This window comes from Zeus faber (assembly GCF_960531495.2).
Source record: "Zeus faber genome assembly, chromosome: 8".
Taxonomy (NCBI): Eukaryota; Metazoa; Chordata; class Actinopteri; order Zeiformes; family Zeidae; genus Zeus; species Zeus faber.
The window spans coordinates 22,609,655-22,628,939 of NC_137195.1; the positions used below are offsets into that span (position 1 = coordinate 22,609,655).

General features: G+C 48.0%; 1 protein-coding gene across 3 annotated transcripts in view; it reads right to left on the reverse strand.

Annotated features, from left to right (window-relative positions):
• The window catches only part of trak1a (trafficking protein, kinesin binding 1a), a 41,006-nt gene extending 32,676 nt beyond the window's left edge, over positions 1-8,330 (reverse strand). The window contains exons 1-3 of one of the 3 annotated variants that reach the window (XM_080005428.1): positions 1,854-1,915; positions 1,671-1,754; positions 332-526 (exon numbers count right to left, since the gene is read on the reverse strand). In XM_080005428.1, coding sequence (XP_079861554.1) covers positions 332-526; positions 1,671-1,686 — 211 coding nt within the window. In that variant the 5' untranslated portion in view covers positions 1,687-1,754; positions 1,854-1,915. Of the gene's footprint in view, positions 1-331; positions 527-1,670; positions 1,755-1,853; positions 1,916-4,434; positions 4,630-8,145 lie in introns of those variants that run through there. The other 2 variants (XM_080005431.1, XM_080005429.1) reach the window with 2 other exon arrangements.
• Between the last annotated feature and the right edge of the window lie 10,955 nt (positions 8,331-19,285).

Here is a 19,285-nt window from a genome sequence, read left to right on the forward strand (position 1 = left end):
ATCAATATTTCCTCTCAATGCATTCTTTCCTTCGGTATAATAAGCAAGATAATGTGCAGCCAGCCGGTCATTATCACAAAACAACCCCCTTCAGAGTATTCACCCTGTCGGGGGTTATTTTGTGGTAATGACCGGCTGGCTCCCTATCCCCTACTAATGAAATTGAGAAGTGTAGTGTGAGGTCTACGTTTCATGACGACACCGTACCACCGAAAATACAATTCACGACCATATCCAAATATTGCTCGGCCTTACAATGAAACCAACCAACCTATGACCCACAGATCGAGGCTCATAGTCAATGTCTGAGTATGAAGTATAAATGACTTACAGAAGTATTTGAGGGTTTCTTCTATCTGTTCGGTGGTGAGGTCAAGGGCGGAGTCGGGCGGTACCAGGGGTGTGTGCAGCCAGTCATCGTGCTCGTAGCCGAAGATGGTGTCCGCCCTCAGCCGGTAGACGGGCAGCTGCTCCTCCAGTAGGCTGATGATCTCAAGCTCCGGCAAGTCAGTACTGTTACACACATCTGAACGGAGGGAGGGAGATGGATGGAAGTTAGGAGAGGTCGGGCTGTTTTAACCTAATAATGGACATGGAATCAATTTTTTTATTTATCAAATAAGCTGCAAATCAAAGCTGCTTCCTTTAATATCTGACATGTTTACTACGGCTCTTGGTATCGCGTTTTTGTATTGGGATGTTCTTCAGTAGTAGAAATAAACTTCGGTATACATCCAATAACAGATATGAGATATCCCAAATAGATTTCTGTGTTTAAAACCAATTATTTAATGAAAAGCTTGTAGTGGCAAGGTAAATAGAACAAATGGTGTGAACATATGATTTTTCTATTCTATTCTATATACTGCTGGAAGTATAGTCCTTCACATTAAATGTTGCCATTGAATCCACAGCATTCATGCAACAAAAAAATCCCCAAAATAAATGTAACTGAAAGAAACTTTTTTTTCTTAGGTTTAGGTTTATGGCAGTGTGTTAGAACAGAGGTGTAGGGAGACCTCAAGTGGCCAATCAAGGTACTGAATACTTTTTACAGCATTTTCATTAATGTGGCGTAACTCTTCCTGGATAAGGAAAAAAACTACATTTAACTGAGAAAACAAATCTTAGCGATGAAAATCTTCTCATTATGATTTCTCTCAGTCTATTTGCCATTGTTAAGACAAAGCTCTTGCATAGATTATGTAAATACCATATCTGATTTTACTTGTGTGACTGTGCTTGGGAATATACATTGTCTTTAATGAGTATATGATGGGTTTTTTAATCCACAATAGATATGAAAACAGATATAACCATAAACATAGATTAAAAAATGATGAAAAAAAATAATGAATAAAAAATAGTGAAAGTGACATATTTCCTCTTTAAAAGTCGCACAGATCAAATTTCCACCAAACCGCATGCGATGCACATATGCTCTTAATGTACTGTAGGCAACATAAAGAAATGCATGCACGCTACCAACGGGAACTACATTTACAATAGAAAAAATAACTGTCACAAGTAGCACAGAAAGAAAAAATGTATTATACAATTTCACCGCTGTTCCTCTCCAAACACATAAAGAGCTTTCTACAGAAAGCGCTGAGTTGACGAAAAGAGCCCTGATTTAATCAGCCTGGTGGAAAATTAAGTCGTCTTCTTACCGCAGCCTTCTGCCATGAGCTCCTCTCTCTGTCAAACAAGTCATCGGTTCACTGCTCCGCTCTCACTTCTCCCATTCTAAAACACTAAAGTCAACCACATATAAACTATAAGCTTTTAGTCCAGAATGTGAGAGTAAAAACCAATATGGTCCAGGACGCAATGGCCCCAGTTCCAGGGCTTACAAAGACACACAGAAGCTGAGACTTCCTTGGTTGGACGGCATTAGCAAACACACAGAGCGAGGTCACAGTATGTCTCTCTCTCTCTCTCCCTCTCTCTCTGTACTGCTGTCTGTCCATCTGTCCATCTCTCTCTCCAACAATGGCATCTCTCACAGCGCTCTAATCCAGACAGAATGACTGACTGTGCTGAGACAGGGGAACGTATGCACACACACACACACACACACACACACACACACACACACACACACACACACACACACACACACACACACACACACACACACACACACACACACACACACACACACACACACCCACCAGCTGGGGATTCGCTCAACACACAAAGCCAATGTGGTTCCAACACGGCAGCAAAGAAGCTGTTAAAGCAGACTACAGTTCAGCCATTAAATGAAGACGCTGCGTTACTGTTTACAGTCCGGGGAAATACTTGAAATTTAGTGCAACTTTAACATGAAGACTCATTCTTAGTTGAAAGCTTAACAGAAGGGTAGACTGTCTAAAGTCTATGGGCTTCAGTTCCTTGGTCATTCAAAGTTTAATGGACTATTCACTTTTATCGGTTTGCCAAAAATTGTCTCTGAAAACATGAAACGCAGCCTAAAATGAACACAAATCATTTTCATCCAAAGCGCAAAATGGCTTGCAAGGTGAAGAGATTTCATTGATCTATTGACCAAATCCGGCTGAATTTAACCAAATCCAGGCCCCCAAAATCCTTAAAAAAAAAACAAAAAACAAAAAAAACAAGTATACAGTATGACCCAATACATTATCTCTTGCTGTAGTTTGAACACTTTGACACTGAAGGGATGAACTCACAATTCTTAGTAGTTGATATAAAGCCACAGAATATGTTGGTACTCATTAGTTGAGCCGATATCCAGCTCAACTAATTAACAACACAAGTAGTCCTCCTCGCCCATGTCTATCTGGAAGTACTCCAACTTTACTCTATTATTATCCTATCCATGCTGATACTGAAGCATGTGCTGATAGTACTGCTCTGACTTAACTTCAATTGCAATAACATTACGCAATAGAGATTAGGCAACACACAAAAATGTCCGAAACGCTCGTATAGAAATGAGCAACTTATTTTCCAGCTTGACTAGGAATCAATTTCACAAGCTTCAGGTATCCCAATCATTCAAACCTAGATACTTACTGTAGGTTAAGAATCTGCTCTCTTGAAATGTCCTGTTCCAACGTGACTTCCGGATCTGACTCCAGTTTAAACGTGTAAGGTTTAACAACATTGCAGCAACAGACCATCACTGTTTACTCAGATTTAACTTTGAGGTCCCCTCCCAAAAGTGACGGTTATAGTCACTGTGTATTGTTACTGTAAATCAACCTTCAAAAATAAACAAAGGGGAGTCTTTTTTGTTTCAAGGGGTAGGATTTTAAAAACCACGGATGGATACTGACTTCCTGGCTGAGGTTGTTGATGTACAACAATATGAAGATTAAGGAATTGTGGGTAACAGGAAGGGGTGTTTCACTGAAGTTGCAGTTGAAGGACATGTTGTAATACCCCTTTCGCTGTCCACAGAGACAGAATTTGCACAAATTCAATTCAACAGCTAAAAAAAACCTTCAAGTTCTGTCAACTTTGAAGTTCAAGTGCAACGCACCAGACCAAAGGCATAACAGCCGTCTGTCTCTTACCCTTTCTCTCCCCACTTCTTACTCATTTTTCATCTGTTATATTCAGCCGAACGAAACACATCAATAGAACGACGACAAAATTAACTTTAAGGCATATGAAAGCGGCAGTGGGAAGAGAGTACTAGCGACCGCACTAGCAGTAAATGTCCGACGCTACTAGGACGAGTTCAAGTTCAAATAATTATAGACTTCTAGCCGCTCACGTGGAACACCTGGCCAGAAAAAAAGAGAGGGAGAGGTGGTGCCAAGTCAAGTCCAAGTCATTCTGCAGACCGAGGAAAGTGCCAATGGTGGCATCAATGTATAACATCAATGTATTCCAGGACACGGGAGTAGGATCAAATCCCAGTCTGCCACATCCAACTCTGGAAACAACTCGTTTCCAGCAAGTATTCCAACTGTAACGCACCGAAGATGCTAGGTCACGGGCCATAGGAGAAACAGACGGAGTAATAGAGGTCAAGTCCTGCTGTCGTTAAGTAAAGTAAGTAATCGCCTCGGCCCTCAGAACCCGCGTGAATTTCCCCCTCAAGAGATCTTGAAGACGATCCCAATAACACCAGATAGCCTAACAGCGGTGCACAACAGCAGTCAGCTCGATTATTCCTGCCTCCAATACACTGGGGAGACCCCGGGGCGTGCTGCGCTAGGACCCTGACACTGTCCTACGTCAGTGGGCTGAATGACAAATGTCTCTGTAAAGACGTGTGAAAACATTTGCAATGACAACTTTCAGAGCCCTCCGAAGTTATTTGGAAGAGCTGTCAGAGAGGCAGACAAGAGATAAAAACAGATACTGAGAAAGAGAGAATCAAAAACGTATTCCAGACTATTAAACAAAGCGCGCAAAACTGGCAAGACTACCAGTGCCGCAACCCAAAATACTCACTCATGGTGCCTGCTGCCCGACAACCAACAGATCACTCCCGCCCTCCAATTACATTTTCCACTGCTCCGGGGAAAGAGGGAATGGCAAGGAACAACGGGCAGCGGAGAGAAAGAAGAAGGGAGAGGGACGGAGAAGTTGGTAGGGAAAGACCGAAAAGTAAGCAACGCTGCACGACGGAGATAGAGGACGGCACTAACTAAGAGACACAGAGAGAGAGAGAGAGAGAGAGAGAGAGGGAGAGAGAGGGGAGGCGGAGAAGAGACCCAGGCCAAACTGGTTCGTCATGCCTGACATGCCAATGACGATAGCCACACGGGCCGCCCAGCTCTTCCCTCCCTCCCTCCCTCCCTCCCTCCCTCCCTCCCGCTCCCTCCCTCGCCAAACCCAACAATGTCCCACAGCCTGCAGACAGCTGTACCAACTCCACTCCCTCACCCTTCTCCCATCTCCTTCACTCGCTCTCTCTGTCCTCATTTGTCCACACCTTCTACTATCTACTCTTTCCTAACCAGTGAGCCCCAGATCCAGATCCTCCCTTCCTCTCTTTTTTTCCTCCCTCCCTCACTCTTTGCTTCCAGCAGTGTAAAAATAGTCAAATGTGGGCCCTAGAGGCAGCATTACCGGTTTATTAGCCACCTTTCAAGCTACTTCACAGCAAAGTTCCCAACTAGGACAAGTGGAACAAGACGAGAGCAGTTACAATTTCTAAGCCTTTGTAAAAAAAAAAAAAAAAAACATAATATAAATCCTCAACTGTTTTTTTTGTTCCCCCCCATTTAATTAGTCTTTTGCTGAATTTGGCAGCGAGGTGGAAGTTATGGGTTCACCAACATGATATGGAGCTCAAAACAAACATGGAAGTGTCAGGTGGAACTGAAACGTATTTGATCTTTTTTTTTTTTTGTTGTTTTTTTGTTTGTCTTCGCAGCATGTGCCGACAACAACGACAACAGCGCTGGTCACGCTTTACACTGTTAATAATCCCAGCAGACCCCGGAGTCCTGTCACTGCTACACCTAAAGACCGTTTTCGGCTACTTGGACCGAAAGGAAGTTGACCCAATTTCCAAACAAGGTCACTGGTCTTGGTCAGATTATGCGGATAGAAGGAAGGAAAGGAATCAATGATGGCCCATGAATCATCCTGCTCACCGGCTGTCCAGTCGCCCGCACAGTTCCCTTCAATTCCTAAAAATAATATTTATGGCCGGCCTTGATGATTCAGAGTGTTTTGACGATGAGAACAGTGTCTATGGCAACATTAGGACTTGGAGAGAGAGAGACAGAGAGAGAGAGAGAAAACTTGAGTTATCCGGTGGAGTCTGTGTTCAGGACCACTGTCCTGGCAGTTACATAAGGCTCTGCTCATCCAAATTCTGTTTCCCACCCTCGCTCTCGTAGTCTCTCTCTCTCTCTGTTTTTGTATTGGCTCCCTTCTCAACGTATGCTTTTACAAAACCCTCTTTCAGCCCAATTTGTCAACATCTCTTCTGGCCAAACATCCCGTCATTTTTTATACTAAACTAATATTGCCACTGGAAGGTAAGCATGTGGAATTGATGCCGCGCACACGCACACACACACACACACACACACACACACACACACACACACACACACACACACACACACACACACACACACACACACACACACACACACACACTCTAATCTCTTCCTCCAAAGGAAGTATAATAAAAGAAACAGGTGGAAGGTGCAGGGAGAACACAGCAGTTCCATGGAAGGGAGGACAAGGAAATTAGCTTGAGCTTCACCTCACCTCAACGTTTAATTCCCACAGAAAATTGATTGATGGATGCATAATGGAAGATGAAAAATGTTCCGTCACAGCAGAATCCTTAAATTGTTGCCGGTGTAGTAACTTCTGACCACCAGTAGGTGGAAGCACCAAACCAACGTGATGTCCTTTTGGTTCGCACGTGCCCTTGGCTGAACTTTGCTTAGCCCTGAACTCACATGACTAGATACTATTACCACATCATGTTTCACCACCAAACTCCACCTACAGTTTCACAGCAGCAGATTATAGTTGATTATAATGAGAAAGTGCTCCAAAGATTCGCACAACTGCTGCATCCATGTGATTCTGGACATAATGGTTCGTGGTTCATAACGGTTTAAGGCCAACACTGTCTTTTGCTTCAGTCGTGAGTGGACCTGTGGTGCAGAGGAGCTGAAGGAGCGCTAAAAGGGTGGAGGAGTTACCATTACCGGGGTTTCAGCAAGGAGGACTGTTTGTGTTCAAAGCAACAATAGAAGGAGCTGAGGTCACTGGAAAGCGTGGGCTGGGCCTCATAGGGAGGGTCTTTTCCTGGCTTTCCTGCAGTTTATGTGCGTGTGAAAGAGCTCTTAAAGTGACAAGGCAAGACAGCTTTGCAGCCCAGGCTCATACCAGGTCTTAGCTTTGTTGAGTTGGTTTTTGACAAGTGTTCATTTATTCGCCCCTTTACCCAAACCCAACCTCTGTGGGCTCCTGAGTGTCAAAGATTCAATATTAGATATTCGACACAATTTTTCTCCTGAGTAATTCCAAAGTGGTTACTCGTCTCTGTGTCTGTGCTCTGTACAGTTGAGTAAATGTGCCATGCAATTTTTTTTTTTTTTTTTTTTTGGTAGGCTGATTCTTTGTGTAGCTTTAGCTCAGTATCTCTGTTAATTGGTATAAATGATGGGATTGTGAATCTGTTGGTGATAAATATGTTGATGATAACCCATGTAAATATGGTTTAGCATGGTTCGATTGATTTGAGAAAAGCAGCCTTCATAGGCTCAAAACAACAGGTTACTAGGCTCAGGTTTAACATATTTGTTCTGGACAACGTGATATGGGTTAGTAAGAAATACTTTATTGATGACTGAGAAACTGAATTCTTCAGGGCTCAAAAAGCTGGCAAGAGGTCTGAAACAGTGTTCTCCCGCTCCCCTGGGAACTATTCTCTCCCACACACACACACACACACACACACACACACACACACACACACACACACACACACACACACACACACACACACACACACACACACACACACACACACACACACACACACACACACGGGTCCCTGGAGCAGCTCTATGAAACAGGATGTAAATATTAGGGTTGCGGAGAAGGGTCAGTTGCTCACAACACTACATGCCTCACATAAACTCAAACAACACCAAAATGACTTTATAAGGAAGAGCTCGGCAGGACATCACTGAAATGTATTGGGGCCTATCTGCTTCACAGGCTCAAAAAAATAGCTGATTATTTTATCCTATGAGGCCCAATAAGGTTCATTCTTGCACTTGTTGATAAGAATTGATGAGGAATGCAACTGTATACAAAACTCGTGGTTTGGTTATGTATCATGGGTTTGGCTCCTCAATTTCTGGTACAGTATATGTACTTTGGTTAAAACATTAAAATAAAAGTTAATATCTTTAAATGCAACACAGAGCACATATGCTAACACTGGTAGCAATGTAGGCAGGTATTCCCCAGGAATTTGAACAAAAGTTGTTGCCAGAATCCATGGCAACAATCAACCAGACAGACCGATTCCCAAACATCCTGACCAAAATATCTCAAAGTTGTCTTGTCAACTGGGCAGATACAACCTACCCGCAGCCAAGAAAACACCAAGCAAATGGAGAAAGGGCTGTTGGAAGTAAACCGAAAGGTTCAAGGGGTATAGTACAACAACATTACCAGTAATGGTCTCAGCATCTCTGTAGTTGGGTGTGTCCTGGGGTGTTGACTCGCAGACATACTCCTCCTCCTCCTCGTCATTGGCGGCCTGGAGCCCCGGGCCGGGGGACAAAAACCTCGGCGGATTGGAGGGTGGTTTGGGGGGCGGGGTGGAGGAGAAGGACCGGTGATGGGGAGGTGGAGCTGTCGCGTCCAGCTTGGCTCCGAATGGTCACTGACTAGCTACAGGACCAGCCATGGAGGTAATTCAGGGCTGGATAGGCCCAAACCACTACCAAACCTGGACTGGGAGTCCAATAGGGTGACTGGACCGCAAGCGAGGCGGGAGGAGGAGCTGGTCATGTAGGGAGTGTGGGTGGAACCACAGTCTTTCAGAATAAGACCCAAGTCTTCAAAACACCATGGATACCTGTGAAGGGAGGAGAAATGGACATTTTACAGACTGACTCTGACTAACCTTTGGGTCATTTAATTACCTTAGCAGTAAACACTCGAGGTCAACATTGCATCTACAGAAACCACCTCTAATGGTGTTGATCTATTTTGAGACTTTCTCCCGCTCTGAAATATTTATACACCCAGTGTCACACTCAGCTGACATCCTCAACAAGAGCCTAATAATAGATTGCATTTGCCTAGCACTTTGATTACAGCTTTTAAGGAAACGTTAACGTTTATCCAAGTGAAATGTGATAAATCGTGGAATATTTGAACAATGAATGGCAGCAAAAATGTGTGCCGATTTAACAGTGAGGATATATTTTCTATTTTTTAACATCCCCTGGAAACCCAAGGAAGGAGAGTAGATTCACTGACTGATTCATGAGCAGAAGTTCCTGTATCAACTGCCACCACTGACATTCGTCCTTTTAACATTTTAGTTTTTATCATTTAGGGACCAAGCCAAAAGGCTGAACAGTCAATACTTTAAAACACACAAACCCTACGAACACCCTGTGTTTGTGTCCACTCCACTATTGACTTTGTTCTCCTGCCCCCCTCCTGTCTTCCCCATATGTCCATCACTCCATCACTCTGTCCATGTTGGGCGTCCATCACACACACACACACACACACACACACACACACACACACACACACACACACACACACACACACACACACACACACACACACCTCAGTGCATTTTGGAAAGCTCAACATCAGGCAGTCTAAAGGCTGCAAATTAATATTTGTTCGACAAATTTGGATCATTGATCTTTGTGAAACAGATCCCCAGGATTGGCTTCAATTAAATTTTTGTATAAGATTTATAGAAGACCACAGATATCGCAGCACACACACTAATGGACGAACTGATATCTAACCAGACATAACAGACATTAAATATACCTTCTGGTCTGGTCTCTGTGCTGGGACTCATTTTTAATGGTTAGACTCAGGATCCCCCACTGTTAACTTGTTAAACTCCTACTAATCTTAATGCACGAGAGTTTTAACTGGCCCAGCATTCATTTTTTCCTCATTCACTTTAGTCAAATGGGCTTTGACCCATTAAAACTCATCTGCTCTGGAGGGTCAATATACTGCCAATACTGCAATGCTGTGTGGTCAGTCATCTGTTTAGAGAGCTTTTCCAAAGCTAAGTGCTGCTATGTTTTGCCCTTGCTTGAGGTGTGTTTTCAGGCTTTCAGTCTGAGCTTTCAGGCTTTGGAGTACTCTGTGTGTGCGTGTCTGTGAGGGAGAGAGTTCAGTCCAATGGACTAATGGACTATAAACTGGTACACTGACTGAAGTAAGGGAACAGAGCCATAGGACACTACATTTGGGATCGCTCATCTTATCCTTGTTTCATTAACTGTATTGTTTCTTCAAGGACTAAAGATGTGACGACTGTTTTGGTGGCAAAATGCTAACTTTCAGTTGCTATCATATTGGAATTGGCCTTGCCAATCACAGACAAAACCGTTAACATGTGAGATACAGTGAGATAGTGACTTGCTGATCCTAGGTGTCTGTGAAGTAGATGGTTGACTGGCAGGAAATATTGCCACTGTTCAAGAATTAATGTGGCTTACATCTTACAAAATACCAGGAAGGACGTGACAGTAGCAGAGATTGCTCTGCTGCTGCAACTAAGAAAGGTTTGCTAAGAGACTGGAAGTCAAAAGGCAAAATATGAAGCAGCTTTCAAGAGGACATACATTAGCACATGCTGATGTCTTTTGAACTCTTTACAGTGCACTTTCTCTACTATGTTGCCCTGAAAAAAAACATAGCAAGCCACCACAGATGCTGTAGGAGAGATTAAAATAAACACTGAATTATTTTCGTTTTCGTGCTGACCTAGACCAGACCTTTGGACGTTGTGGTTAATTATTAACCACCACATACAAAGTAACTGATTACATGTTATACTAAACCACAAATATTCAAGGTACGTGAAAACCTTTTTAAAAATGCATGCTACAAACCGAAAAAAGGGAAGTAATGAAATAACAAAAATAACTTTTTTTGTAGGTCTTCTACAAAAACAGGCCCAAAAAAGAGATTTTGAGACAATGAAACGAGGCCAAGGTCATATACCCATATATGGCACAAGAATTCTAGGAACCACAGAAGAAACCTTCTTCCAAAAAACAGAACATCCCTAGTAACAGGGCTGTGACTGGTTCACACCCCACAAAGACTGTGATGGGTTCTTTAAGAACCATCCCCAAAAGGAGAAGCTGCATGGTAACAGGACTGTGATTGGTTACTGTGAGTGGTTCACACCCCACAAGACTGAGATTGGTTGTGTGGAAAACCACCCCAAAAAAATAGAACATCCATGGTAACAAGACTGTGATTGATTTCTTAGGACACACCCCACAAGACTGTGATTGGGTCCTTGGGACACACCTCCAAAGGAAAAAAAACCTCCCTTGAGACAAGACTGTGATTGGCTCCTTGGGAAACACCCCCAAGACTGAGATTGGTTCCCGGCACTGAAAGGGGCAAAACATGTAATTGGAGAAGAGTACATCCCGGGATATAAGGAAGTCCAAAAGATTGGTTAGTTAGTCAGTTTTCCAGAGCCACTCAAAGTACATTGCTGTACTTGATGCTCAGATACACAATAAACTTGTTTGGTTCCAGTGTTTTTCCTTCCAAGTTTTTTGGGGCCCGAATAGATCAAAACGTCATCCAGAGATCCAGACTTCTCACTTGCCCAGGTCTGGATCTTTTTTTTTTGGCAACGACAATGTGCAGGGGACCTAACAGACCGCCAGATAAAAAATAATCCAGTTAATCAATAACCATTCCAACCAGCGGATTCCTGCCTTAGAAATGACTGCCAGGCATCCAGATAGCCAGCGGATGTCAGCGGATGGATAAAAAAAAACGACAAACTGTTGGCCAATAGCCCTTGATGATCATTATTATCTTACCACAGCTGCATACTTTATATTTATTGTCCCGTAATCTACAGTAAGTGAAATCTCTTTTATTTTACTTTTTGGAGATTTTTACATTTGTAAGGAAACAGTTAGACCTTTAATACCTGAAGGCCAGAGCAGATTTTTATTTGACGTCAACCCCTTCATCAATGAGTCAATCCATATTCCAATATCCTGTTCTACTTGACCTCAGACACAATCAATAACTGTCAGAACATGCACTCGTGCTAGATTCTTCCAACTACAAGTGTTTCTCTCTCTTCAGCCCCCAGCACAAACATGGCTATTAGCTCCTAAGATTTCAAGCTGTGTTTCCTTTTCTTACAAAGCAGAGTTTAAGCTGGTGGAGATGTGGAGAGTGCAATAGGGCTGCACCTGAATTTTTTCAGTCGAATTGGATTCGGCTATTCAATGTGAATGTTCAAGGACCCCCGATTGGGCTGGGCCGGCTCAGCTCTTCCTACAGGTGACATAGCGCCTTGGGCGCATTTTGCGCACTTGTCTCCCTCTCCGACGGTACTCACGATTCACGCACCAGCGATAGGTTGCCTGCAATCGGCGCACCCAAACGTTGTGTTCTTTATTTAACGTCTGCTTATAGAACGAAACAAGTGCATATGGAATGGTATGGAACAAACCATGCGTAATGGGGACACTTTCTCCATGACTCTCTCCCCGATATTATGCGCAGAAAATAATCTTAACAAGTCTACTGAGTTGTACCCCGTTCCTCGTCCCCACACTGTTTTTTGTTGTTTTATTTGGAGGATCGGGGTGCTGGAGAGCCGTCTACCCGTGTCCGGGTGATTCACTCATATAAAAATATATTTATGATTCCTCTTATTTATAATTCCCATTGAAATGTTAGCCCTGTGCAATTTGTAAGATTCAATTTTATCATGTTATTGTAATGCGCACTGACTGACAAAATTAAAAACAAAAAGACCCTCTTGACCCTCAGGGGGCACTTTATTTATAGAGCGCATTTCATACCAGGGCAACACAATGCGCTTACAAAGAAATACAAAAAAGAAAGAGAGAATGTAATTGTCTGCCATTTTGCATTTTGCCATCTTTTGTCATTACAAAAGAATGCCCCTGAAACAACAGCAACAACAAAGACAACAAAAACAACAATAAAAACGACTCCAACCACAGTGGCAGCAACAGCAACAGAAAACTGTAACGGGTGTGGTTAGGACCCAATTGCAGCACAAAGACAGGCAGGGATATTTGGTAATGTCTTTTATTTGTAGAGCAGACGGAAGACAGGCAGGGGGCAGGAAGGATACGTCGTCGGGGACAGGCAGGTTCGATAACGGGGAGGGCAGACAGAAGACAGGCGGGGGGCAGGCAGGATATGTGGTCGCGGCGAGGCAGGGTCGGTAGCGGGGAATCAATCCAGAGAACGCTGGAGAGTCTGGTGCAAGCATCGAAAACAATCTGACAATGGGTGACTGGTGAGAGAGGCTTATATAGTGGCTTGATTGCTTATCGGGAACAGCCATGTGCGCAGGTGAATGGAGTTGGGCTAATGAGGCAGGTAAGGAGAGGGAGGGGAAGGTAGATGAAAGCTGAGATCATGACAGAACCCCCCCCCCTCAAGGGATGGCTCCTGACGTCCCAAACACAAAACAGAAAAAAATAAAATAAATAAATAAAACCAAAAGTCCATGCAGGGTGGGAGGAGGGGGTCCGGAGGAGGGCTAGCACTCGTCGGAGACCCCGTCCATCTCCTCGTCCTCCGCTAAATGGGCCACGTCATCGGAGGAGGGACCCCCAGGGTCGACATCGTCCACCTCTGAACCATTGCTGGAGGGCACAGACAAAAGAGGTGGTGGGGTCTGCGGTCGGGAGGGTTGACCCGATCTGGAGGGCTGGTCAGGATGGCGCTGATGGAAACTCCTGATGAGGGTATGGTCCAGAACGTGCCTCGCAGGGACCCAGGACCTCTCCTCCGGACCGTAACTCTCCCAATCCACCAGGTACTGCAGGCCTCTCCCACGCCGGCGGGAACGTAGGAGATGGCGGACAGAAAAGGCAGGACCCCCGTCAATGAAGCGTGGAGGAGGCGGGGGAGGCGCCAAGGGGACCAGAGCACTCTCCTGGACCGGCTTGACTTTGGACACATGGAAGGTGGGATGGACGCGCATGGACCTGGGGAGCTTGAGCCGACTGCCACCAGGTTGACGACCTTCTCAATCTCGAGCGGGCCGATGAACCGAGGAGCCAGCTTCTTTGATTCCACCTCTAGGGAGAGGTCCCGACCCTGGAGAGCCAGACCCTCTGGCCCGGCTGGTACTCCGGGGCCTGGGAGCGGCGACAGTTGGCGGCAGAGGCGTTGCGGCCAGCGGCTCGGAGGAGGGCGGCCCGGGCCCGGATCCAGGTCCTGCGGCAGCGGCGAATGAAGGCCTGGACGGACAGGCAGGAAGCCTCCCTCTCAAGGGCCGGGAACAGAGGTGGTTGGAAGCCGTAGGCCCACTAGAAGGGGGAGAGGCCTGTGGCCGAACTGGTCAGGGTGTTGTGGGCATATTCCACTCACAAAAGCTGCTCAGACCAGGGTGACGGGCGTTGTGACGTCATGCAGCGAAGGGCTGTCTCCATCTCCTGGTTCTTCCGCTCTGTTTGGCTGTTGGACTGCGGGTGGTGCCCTGAGGACAGGCTGACGGTGGTCCCCAGGAGCGAACAGAACTCCCTCCAGAAGACAGAGGCAAACTAGGGACCCAGGTCGGATACAACATCTACCGGGATACCATGGAGGCGGAGGACGTGGTTCAGCAATAGCTCGGCGGAACCCTTAGCCGACGGGAGCTTCGGTAGAGGCACGAAGTGAGCCATCTTGCTGAACCGATCCACCACGGTCAGGATGGTAGTGTTGCCGCTAGATGGTGGCAGACGGGTGACGAAGTCCACGGAGATGTGAGACCAGGGGCGATGAGGAACCGGCAGTGGGTGTAGAAGATCGGCAGGAGCAAGAAGAGAGTGTTTGTGCTGGTTACAGGTGGGGCAGGCATTGACGAACCCTCGGACGTCCTCACCCAGGGAGGGCCACCAGAAGCGACGCTGGACGACCTCCTTCGTCCGCTGGATCCCCGGGTGGCAGGTGAGTCGGGGGTTGTGGGCCCACTGGAGAACCTCGGAGGTCTGCCAGAATGACCAGACGGTCAGGTGGACATGCGCTGGGTCCGTGTTGGTCCTGGGCGGCGGCTCTGACTCTCTCATCCACCTCCCAGGTGAGTGTGGCGACTAGACGGGAGGACGGCAGAATGGTGTCGGGGTCAGCAGTGTCTTCCTCCTGCTCCTCCTGGAACTGCCGGGACAGGGTGTCGGTTTGACATTGCGTGACCCTGGCCGATAGGAGAGGGAGAAATTTAACCTGGTTAGGAAGAGCGCCCAACGAGCCTGACGGGAGTTCAGCCTCCTCGCGGATTGGATATACAAGGTTTTTGTGGTCGGTCCACACCAGGAATGGCAGCTGGGTTCCCTCTCGCCAGTGTTGCCACTCCTCCAGGGCCAATTTGACGGCGAGAAGCTCCCTATTCCCGATGTCGTAGTTCCTCTCGGCCGGGGTCAAACGCCTGGAGAAGAAGGCGCAGGGATGAAGTTTCTGGTTGGAGGCGGTCCTCTGGGACAGAACAGCTCCAACTCCCACATCGGAGGTGTCCACTTCAACCACGAACTGCCGTTCGAGTCAGGCAATACCAGAATGGGGGCTGAAGTGAACCGTGCCTTCAGGGCCAGGAAGGCGTCGTTGGCGGTGGCGGACCACAGAAACGGCACCTTAGAGGAGGTTAGGGCTGTGAGAGGGGCAGCCACCGTGCTGTAGCCTCGGATGAACCTCTGATAGAAGTTGGCAAAACCGAGGAAGCGCTGGAGTTGTTTGCGGAGTCCGGGGCGGCCAGGTGGTGACGGCGGAGACCTTGGTGGAGTCCATCTGGATGGTCCCCCTCCCTACGACGTACCCCAGGAAGGAGATGGATGGGGCAGGACCGTCTGGGACGTGGTGGACGTGCTCAGCTTGGGATTGGGAGAAGATCAGGATGTCGTCGAGGTACACAAAGACAAATTTGTTGAGCATGTCCCTGAGCACGTCATTGACCAGGGCCTAGAAGACGGCGGGGGCGTTGGTGAGGCCAAAGGGCATCACTAGATATCACCAAGCTCGACGTAGGTCGAGCTTGGTGAACACCGTGGCCCCCTCCAGGGGTTCGAATGCTGATGAGATGAAGGGCAGGGGATAGCAGTTCTTGACCGTCATGTCGTTGAGACCACGATAGTCAATACAGGGGCGAAGCGACTTGTCCTTTTTCTCCACGAAGAAGAAGCCAGCCCCCGCCGGGGACGAGGAGGGACGGATGATGCCCGCCGCCAGAGCATCGTTAATATAGGTGTCCATGGCCTCTCTCTCCGGGGCGGACAGGGAGTACAGGCGGCCTCTCGGGGGGGTGGAGCCGGGCTGGAGGTTGATGGCAATATCGTATGGCCTGTGCGGGGGAAGGGATGTCGCCTTGGCCTTGCTGAAGACCTCCCTGAAGTCGAGGTACTCGTCGGGGACCCCCAACATGTCAGGTGCGGAGCTGGAGCTGGTGGATGGCTGAGGTGTGGCGGCTTGCTTCAGGCAGACCTGATGGCACGCAGAACTCCATCCCAGAATAGCCCCTGTGGTCCAGTCGAGGTGTGGGTTGTGACGCCGGAGCCAGGGACACCCCAGGAGGAGAGGGTGACGAGGTGAGTGCAGGGTGCAGAACTGTATCGTCTTGTGGTGGTTGCCGGACAGGAGCATGCGGATGGGCACCGTCTGATGGGTTACTGTCCCCAGGAGGCGGCCATCCAGGGCAGTGGCAGGAACCGGAGCAGGCAGGGGAACTCGACCAACACCCAGCTGCCGTGCTAGGTTATCGTTGATGATGTTAACATCGGAACCAGAGTCAATAAGTATGGCGAGGGAATGTGAGTGTTGGGGCAGCAGCAGCCGAGCCTGGCACAGGGGGCGTAGGTTGGAGGAGGGTTTGGAGGTGTGGCTCACCAGGACCTCCTCTCTCACTGGCCAGCCCGGCCCTTTTACCGGACACCCGGAGATGTAGTGTCCAGCTAGACCGCAGTAGAGACAAAGGTTCCCCACCTGGCGTCTCTCCTTCTCCTCCAGGGTGAGGCTGGCCCGGCCAACCTGCATGGGAGAGGCCTCACTCGTGGGTTGACAGGCTGGAAGAGCTGGCGGCTCGGAGGAACCTGGAAGACGGGTTGCTGGGCGGCGCTCCACTTGCCTCTGACGCCTCTCTCACTGCCGGGCCTGGATGCGTCGGTTGATACGGGAAGCAAGCTCAATGATGCCATCAAGAGAGGTGGGCAGGCCGTCGGAAACTAGCTCATCCTTCACGTACTCTGCTTATCCCATCAGGAACGCTTCAATCTGGGCTGCCGGGTTCCACTCGCTCAGTCGAGCCTGGGTGCGGAAGTCGATCGCGTAATCGACCACGGAGCGGGACCCTTGACTGAGACCCAGGAGACCACCAGCAGCATCGGGACCTCCTGATGTCACCCCGAACACCTTGCGGAGCTCGGCGGCGAAGGAGGAGCAGGCTGGTGTGCGTTGTTCCCACTCAGCCGTTCCCCACAGCCGAGCGTGGCCCGTCAAGTGATTCACGGTGAACGTCACCCTGGCATCCTCGGAAGCAAAGGTGTGGGGCTGCAGAGCTAAGAGGATGGAACAGTTCATGATGAACGGACTAAAGCCGTCTGCGTCTCCGGCATAGCGTTCTGGAACCCCCACCTCTTGGACCTGGACCTGGTGGACCTGGGCTCCAGGGAGTACCCGGGCTGGGCCGGTGCTGGTGGAGGTGGGTCCAGGGAAGCAGGCGGCGGGATGAACTGAATGAGAGCGGTGGCGAGCTGCTGGACCTGGGCGGCTAGCGTGGTGAGCCCTTGCTCCTGGCTAGCCGCTGCTAGCTGGATGTCCGCTGCGGTGGAGGCTAGGACAGCCTCCTGGTGTTGGAGCTGCGACTCCACCCTTCCCATGGTTGTGTGCTGGGTCCATTGTTAGCCAGATTGTACTGTAACGGGTGTGGTTAGGACCCAATTGCAGCACAAAGACAGGCAGGGATATTTGGTAATGTCTTTTACTTGTAGAGCGGACGGAAGACAGGCAGGGGGCAGGCAGGATACTTCGTTGGGGACAGGCAGGTCGATAACGGGGAGGGCAGACAGAAGACAGGCGGGGGGCAGGCAGGATACGTGGTCGGGGCGAGGCAGGGTCGGTAGTGGGGAATCAATCCGGAGAACGCTGGAGAGTCTGGTGCAAGCATCGAAAACAATCTGGCAATGGGTGACTGGTGAGAGAGGCTTATATAGTGGCTTGATTGCTGATCGGGAACAGCCATGTGCGCAGGTGAATGGAGTTGGGCTAATGAGGCAGGTAAGGAGAGGGAGGGGAAGGTAGATGAAAGCGGAGATCGTGACAGAAAACAACAACAGCAGCAACAACAGCCACAGAAACAACAACAACGGCAGCAGCAACATCGACACCAGCAGCAGCAACAACAGCAGAAACGTACACGCAAAGACGTCACCGGAACCGGAGGTGGTAGCTCTCACCGGAACTGGAAAGGGCAGGTTAGAGATGGTTAAGTCGAGGTATAAGGTTACGTTAAGTTGAGGTATAAGGTAAGCGAGAGTTAAGTTTAGGTATAAGGTTGGCAGCAGCAACGACAACACCAGTTAAGGTATAAGGTTAGCGTCACCAACAACAGCACCAGCAGCAGCAGCAGCAACGACAACACCAGCAGTGACAATACCAGCAGCAGACAACAGCAGCAACAAAAACAGCAACAGCGCACAAGCGAAGACATCACCGGGACCGGAAGTGGTAGCTCTCACCGGAACCAGAAGTCTCCTCATCTGTATTGAGTCAACAGTGTGTACCATCTCATCTCAACGAAGTAAAGCACAGCAAAGACATCACCGGAAATGGAAATTTCAACTGTGTGCACCATCTCATCTTAATCAAGTCACGGTCCTTTAATTAGCGACCCAAAGTTACGGGTCAAGTTTTACATTCTGACCTCGAGAGGGAGATCCTTTTGACTATCTCGCCGAAAACACACCCTTCTTTTAATCCTCTCACTGTAAAATCACAACAGAAACTACAACAACAGCAACAGAAATAGCAGCAGCAGCCACAAAACAACAACAGCAGCAGCAGCAGCAGCAACATCAACTCCAGCAGCAGCAACAAAAAACAACAGCAAAAAAGAGCAACGCACACACAAAGACGTCACCGGAACCAGAAGTGGTAGCTCTCACCGGAACCGGAGAAGTCACTCAGGTTAGAGACGGTTAACTTGAGGTATAAGGTTGGAGGTGTTTAAGTTAGGGTATAGGGTTAGAGATGCTTAATTTTAGCCATAAGGTAAGCGAGGGTTAAGTTTAGGTATAAGGTTAGCAGCAGCCACAGCACCAGCACCAGTAACACAGACAGACAGACAGACAGACAGACAGACAGACAGACAGACATGAGTCAGTCAGTCATAGACTGTAGCGAACAGCAAGGTTTTTAACCTGCTTTTAAAAGTATTCAGTGTGGGGGCCTCTCTCAGGTCCCTCGGTAGGGTTCTACATCAATCTACGAGCGACCGTGGTGTCGCCCCTTGCGGCTGCCTGCTCGGGCGCTCCGTGTCAACTACGCACATTTTTAGTATTTTTTTCCATTTTTTATCACAATGTCCGCCAAAAAAGCATCGTCA